Source organism: Protobothrops mucrosquamatus, unplaced genomic scaffold (assembly GCF_001527695.2).
Source record: "Protobothrops mucrosquamatus isolate PMUCROS unplaced genomic scaffold, P.Mucros_1.0 scaffold_275, whole genome shotgun sequence".
Classification (NCBI taxonomy): Eukaryota; Metazoa; Chordata; class Lepidosauria; order Squamata; family Viperidae; genus Protobothrops; species Protobothrops mucrosquamatus.
The window spans coordinates 152569-159607 of NW_015386351.1; the positions used below are offsets into that span (position 1 = coordinate 152569).

The window sequence follows — 7039 nt, forward strand, 5'->3', positions numbered from 1 at the left end:
GATACGCTCGATTTCCACCCCCCTCCTGCTGTAGTTGCCATTCCTGGTTAAGCCACTAGATTCTCACCAGAGTCTGAAACGTGCTTCTCATTCTTCGGCTGCAAAAGAAGGATGAAACGTGAACAGAAAAGGGGGGTGGGGATCGATTTAGTCCCGTGTTATTTCTGTGGTAGCTTTTTCGGTGAAGAATGTGTTGATCCCTTTTGCCGCGTTAGCGCCAAAAAAAATAATAAAAGCAACCACCACGCGCGTACACACCCCCTCAAGTCAGTTTCAGTAACGGGGGCGGAGGACCATACTCAACGGTGGGGTGAAATGCTCGCTCTCCAGTTTTGCAGCGCGCCTGGGATTGAGCGCCATGTCCGCGTCTTTTTCCTTCCCCCGCGCGCGCCGTTTGCTCTCCTCTTAATCCTTCGTTCCTCCCCCCCCCCCCGCCCCAACTCAGTACGTAAATACCAAGTTGGAAATGCTGGATTCGAGCCAGTCTCCCGAGATCATCTCACTTACCTCCGGGGTACAATAGTCTGGGAACTCAAAGTGAGAGCCCGAGCCAGGCTCCAAGTTAAAATCCAGATCCCTGTCAAGGACCGAGGAGCTGAGACTCCCCATCGCCATGCTGTCGAAGCCCGGGCTGGGGTTGAGGTCCAACAGGTCGTCTTCGAACTCGTCGTCCGAGGAGGAGGAAGCGCAGGAGGCGGAGGAGGAAGCCGACGAAGAGTGCGAGGTCGAAGGGGTCGGCGACGGCGCCCGCAGGCTGGTGTAGCTTCGGTGGTCCGAGGGGGAGCAACCGCCCACGGGGGAAGACGAGGGCTCGCCCCCGTCCTGCCGGACGCCCACCGCCGCTACTTCATCGTAGAGGCTCAGCGGGTCGCTGGCTTCCGTGGAAGTGCTGAGGGTCGGGCTGGCCGGAACGGCGCCGCCGGGCGACGAGTGGGAGAAGAGGTAGAGCCGCTTGGCCTTCTTCTCGGGGAGATGTCGGCTACTGTGGCTGCTGCTGCTGCTGCTGCTGCTGGAGGGCGAGGAGGAGCCCGGAGAGGCGGCGCGGGATTTGTATAGAGAATGGTGCTCTGGGGGCAGGAGGGCAGCCGGCTGTTCCGATGGAAAAGAGGACGGAGCTTTTGGGCCGCCGCCGCCGCCGCTCGGGCTGAGTTTGGGATGCGGCTTGCCGGCGCCACTGGGAGAGAGTTTGGCGGCACTGCCCTTTTTCTGGGCAAGCTTGGAAGAGTTGGAACCAGCAGCGGAGGCGGCTGCTCCCTGATTGCCGCCGCCGCCGCCGCCACTCCCTCCACCCCCGCTCTTCTCACCCGGCTTCCCAGAGTTCGTGCCCGACTTCACCTTCTTCCTGGGTCGGTACTTGTAATCGGGGTAGTCCGCCATGTGCTTGAGGCGCAGCCGCTCCGCCTCCCGGATGAAAGGGATCTTGTCGCTGTCCTTGAGCAGCTTCCAACGCTTGCCCAGGCGCTTGGAGATCTCAGCGTTGTGCATGTCCGGGGACTGCTCCATGATCTTCCTCCTCTCGATCTGAGACCAGACCATGAAGGCGTTCATGGGCCGCTTGATATGCCCGCTGGGCGTCTTGCACCAGCTCGGATCGTCCGCTTTGCCCCCCGTCGAAGCAGTCGAGCCCGGAGTGGGAGAAGAGGCGATGCCCAGCTCGATGCTGGCCCCGGAGTCCGAGCTCTCGCCGGCCAGGAGGGCTTCCGTGTTCTCCGCGTTGTTCGTCTGTTGCACCATTTTGGGGGTTGGTGCGCGCCGCAGCGGCTGCGGGGAAGTCGGTGGGGCTCAGCTTGGCCACCCGCTTGAAACAAGACCCTCAACTTTGCCGGTCAGTCGGAGCTCTCAAGCCCCCTTTCGCGAGCGCTTCGTCCCCCGTTACTTAAGGCACGACTCCCTCCGGGAAGTAGTTGTAGCTCCACACCGCGCTTGCCTCTCCAACACTTGCGCACGCCTCTCACCGCAACTTTGCACTGCGAGTTTAAGAGCAGACTCCCGGCTCTAAGTGGAAAGAGTGCCTTTCTTTAAAAAAAGAAATGAAAAAAAAAAAACAGCCGCCAATCTTAGTTTTCTCTCTCTCTCTTTTCCACCTCTTTCCCCACCCTGGCGTTCACAAGTGGTTTTTTTTTTTCTTTTCTGTCTTTCACCCTTCTAATACTGTACTCGAGGTGTCTCGGCAGAAGCAGCACGCCCACTGCTAAAAATCTTGAGGATACATACAAAAATACCCACTAAGAAAAAAAAAGAAAGAAAATGCCCACGTCGCCAAGCGAAACCAGTAATAAAAAAAAATCTTCGTCCAGAACTCGTAATTAGAGGGATCAAGAGTTTTTTCTATGATTATTTAGCGGCTGCCAGGGAGTTAGCTGGGGGTAAAAAGCCCCAATCATGCAACCTAGTAGCATTAATAATCGTGTGTCTTCCCAATAGGAAAAACAGTGACTGGTGCAGTAAATGTATAGAGTCCCGTCTTGCTCGCCTGTAGATGCACAGCCCCCCAAAAAGGAAAGAGACATGTACAAACCGGGACTACAGACTTGGCCTCTCCCCCCCCCGCCCTACTACATACACTTTCCCTTGCTGCAGCTTAGAGCGGCGCTCAATTCCGCCTCGTGGAGCTTTATCCTTCCTCAGCTCTTTTCTAAGCCAATCACAGGCTGTATCCAACGCTCCGTCGTGCCAAAACCCCGCCCTTCCGTTCCGATTGGCTTGGAACCCAATAACCGTGTGCAATGAGAAGCTCCACATCTGACCTCATTCCAATTTACACAAACTTTTTAAAAGGGCCAGAAGTGCAACTGAGATTTCTCTCCTCTTTCCCCCCCCCGCTCCCCCGGTTTTTACGTTTGCATTTCTCCTCCTACTTCCCTGCGTGTGCGCCTGCGTGTGTATTTGTGGTTGTGTGCGTGCGCGCGAGAGACAGCACGCTAGACACAGACCTAGTATGAGGAGAGTGACTGAGCGTGTAAAGGGGGGGGGGAGAGAGAGAGAGAGAGAGAGCAGCCACGCGCCTGTGCGAAACTCTACTCCAGAAAGGGGTGGGGAAGAGACATCTCTGCCCGCTATGTTAGAGGGGGGATGGAGAAAGGACGCATTCTGTGCAGGAAGCTTCAGTATCTGCATAAAAGTAAAAGTGACTACTTGCCTTCCCTCGCCAAGGGAAAAAAAAAAAAAAAGACACGTGCTTTTGTTTTATCTCATTCTGAGACTTGATGAAGAAACACACCATTCGCCGCCCATACCATTAGTATCCTCACCCTGCTGTGCAGTATTTCTCTGACATTTTTTCCCCTAAAGATCCATGCGAGCGGGGCATGTTTTTTTCCAATTAAAAGATTTTGACTTGTATTATATCTAATTCAATCTACAAACCAGCATTTACACTGTAGAATACCTCTACCTGCTTCTTTGCAGGATTGTTCTTCAAACACCGCAGCTTCCTGGCTAGTTCCTCCTGGTCTGCCTGATAAATGTTGTCAATCGGCTGAAGCTCTTAACCTTCCCCCGTCCCCCCCCCCCTCCGCCCCAGAAGGGCTAGAATCTAGATGGATTAGATTGTACAAGGGGCAGTCTTGTATTTCACAAATTACAGTATGGAGAGCAGTCCCTTCTCCTGTCCCTTTGCTCCCTCCCCCATCATCATCTTGGGGAAGGCAAAAACCCCTGGGAAAAGTCTGATCCAGCAGACTTGTAAACAGAACAAAGATTGGTTTACAGGGCAAATAATGCAGTTAGTATCATATACTTTCCTGCGTTTCTCACTGCTGTTCAAATATGTTACATCTTAACTTTCTAGTTCCCCTGTATATTCCCTGATCCATATTAATTCCATGTGAATCAAACAGGCTTAGTACTCATTAAATCAATGTATGGGATGAATTATGTGCTAAAAGACCATTATCCCTTTCGTCTATTAGTATTGACAGCAACTGTGGCCCTTGAAGACTTTTTACCTCAAAATGCCAAGATGAAACTGATGCTTCAATATGTGTATCTAGGTGTGTGTCTAAAGTACAAGCCCTTCACAATAAAGTTATGTATGTATATGTATGTATGTATATCTATGTATGTATGTTTGTCTGTGTGTGTGTGTAAACAAATCTGAAGAATGAAAAGTTGTGATCAAAAGATAAGGAGGCAACAGCACACCTGACTTTCCATAATTGTAACTAAACTGTAAACGTATGATTATAAGCCGCCTAGAGTTGCCGCCTAGAGTTATTATCTAATAATAGATAAATAAACTGGAGGAATGGAATGGGATATCTTAGCAAGGATAACCTGCCCCTCTCTTTATAGTGGTTTGGTCCACTATATTCAGAACCCACCTGAATTAGGTGGCATCACAGCAGCTGAAAGTTAGGTGTCCAAAGCCCTTGAATCACTGGACTGATGAAAAATCTCTCCCTCCTTTTCTTTTCATCCTAAGTAATTAGAGATAATTATTTAGCTATTTATAAAGAGAAACAGAAAAGGCAATAAATACTGCTTTTTCCATATGTTTGGTCCGCTAGTGGGTCATCCTTGGCCTATTTCACTTTTGGACTACTTTACTATAAAACCATTATAGATGTGTTGTAGATAATGACTGGCCAGCCCAACAAAAGTTCAGATAGGCTGCCAATAATGTCAACTTCACACTGCTAATAAGCAGAATTCCAATTGCTATTTATGTCAGTTTAAGCAAATATATGAAACCATGGAGCCAGAGTGTTGAGGAGACACAAACTGCTCCCAAGTCACAAAGCAGGCAGAAAATAATTTGCAGAAATGTTGATTTTTCATTTTACCAAACATTTTGTCTGAACCAAATGATATAAAACAGCAATACATTGTCTGAAGAGAAGCATTGTAAGAGACTGACCGCACCGGATAGTAGTATCACATGTCTAAAAACTCCTTTCTCAATCCCGTCGCCCCCACCCAAGAGGCCTACTGACTATCAATGGAAATAATTCTGAACTAGATGTGCAGGGATCTTATTTAATAGAAGACTATTGCCTATGTTCTGCTCCTAATAAACTGCATCTAAGTAATTAATGTATGTTAAATAGAATTGCTACTGTCTTACAAAACTAATTTAAACTATCTGTTCAGTCTCATAAAAGTAATCATATTTTTATAAAATTATAATAAAGTAAAAGGATTATAATTAAGGGAATCCCAGGCCATCTTCCAAGACCTTAATCATACAATCAGTAAAATTGTATTCAAATATTAACTTTGTATTAAAGTCATTAAATCAATCTCCAATCGTCATTTTTTATGGGAATAAACAGATAAAATGCTACTAATTCAGGATTGGTTCAGGTTAGCCAGCCTTAAATATAATTTCATATATTAAGGGCTATTGAGCTCTTAATTTGTTGGCTCTTGATGCACAATATGATATATGGAATAAGTTTGTAGCTGGAATAAAACATTCTTTAATTAAAAAAAAAGAGTATTAAAAACAAGTAATGCACTACCAATTACATTTAGACTGGATATTTTCCTAAATACATCTGTCAGATTTTTTGTATATGTTTTAAAAATGTTATAATGCATGTATAAGATATCAATTGAACTTATCCATTTTCTAAAGGATGGCTTTCTAAATCTTATTTCTAGATCTAGATAAATCATCTAACTTTAAGCTCATAAAGCTAAAAGTTGTATTGACAAAGTCTGGTCACTGTCTGCAACGTACCCATCTGTAGGACAATTATAACAAACATATTCATGCCCTCTTTGTTTTTAGACTGGTTTTAAGTTCAATAATTATTTTCTTTAATTGCTACTTTTGTTGTTGCTACCAGATGTGAAATTTCTACCTGATTTTATTGTTTTTAAACTGTTTAAAATCCTTAGGCCTTCAAATGGACTGAAAAGTTGGGATTAAGAGCATCATCTGGGGAAGGTGTGTCAAAATGTTCAGATAGAGCATGAGTGTCAAACTTGATCACGTCACATGACATATTGTGACGTATTGCAACTATTTTTGCCTTTATGGAGCCGGGGTGGGCATGGCCTGCACTTGACAATCTGGTCTGCTGGCTGCCAGTTTGACACCCCTGAGACAGAGGTCACAGCAGTGCAACCCATTTGTATGTGTGTCAAAACACATGCATGTACGAGGGTGTAGGGTTTGCATCAGTTGCCATGACTGGCCTTTTTTTTTTTTTTTACACTTCCTGAGATATACCACTGGAGAGCATATACGTGTTTTAACATATAAATCAGGCTGCATAACTTAACAACAGCACTTCAGTTTCTTGCTTTTCATTTACAGAAATAGAATACTGTATACAAAATTATTTGCCTACATTCTGTTGTAATGAAATTATACAAAAATGAGGTCAAGCAAAATATTTAGAACGAAATGTTTTTGAAAGAAAGTCCATTGGAATTCCCAGGTAACTATGATAATTTGAACCAAGGAATCAATTCAATTTGTTTATTTGCTTATTTAATACATTTATATGGCTGCCTATTTCATATGCATGATTCTGTGCAGTTAACATGTATGCTGACACCCATTCCTTCTCCCTCCTATGTAGTGTCCCTATACATGTCCCACATCTTCTCTAGGGTCTCTGCAACTCTGCAGATGGGAAGATGGGTAGATGCCATAAACTATTTACCCCGTCAAAAGCATTGATTCTGCTCTGGATAAATATACTTAGAAATACCTTCAAATATTCCAGTAATACAAAATGACAGTAATTTTACTGGCACCATTGTTTTCTAAGTACCCAGTCCTAAATCCATTTACATTAAAATCCCATTTGTGTAAATGATATTAATTTCTAAGAAAGTGCATTTAGGAATTCTGCCTAAGTGCTTACTAAGCCCACTGGAATAAAAAGCCTGCAAAGATGCAAATCAACTACTAAATTTCTTATGCTACACATATAGCAGTAATTTCACTGTGAACATATCCAACACCTAAATACAAGCATATATTTTCTTTTATGTACTGCCCCTTTCACAAACATTATTCAATAAATGGAAGTGTAACTGAACATAGTCAATATTAGTTACTAATGAATACATCCTAGCAACT

The 7039-nt window shown here is 45.1% G+C and overlaps 1 protein-coding gene across 1 annotated transcript; it reads right to left on the reverse strand.

The window, feature by feature from the left end:
* Positions 1–441: 441 nt before the first annotated feature.
* SOX4 (SRY-box 4) lies at positions 442–1736 on the reverse strand. Its single transcript, XM_015831693.1, has one exon. The coding sequence runs from the start codon at positions 1732–1734 to the stop codon at positions 442–444; it is 1293 nt and encodes a 430-aa protein (XP_015687179.1). The 5' UTR covers positions 1735–1736.
* Between the last annotated feature and the right edge of the window lie 5303 nt (positions 1737–7039).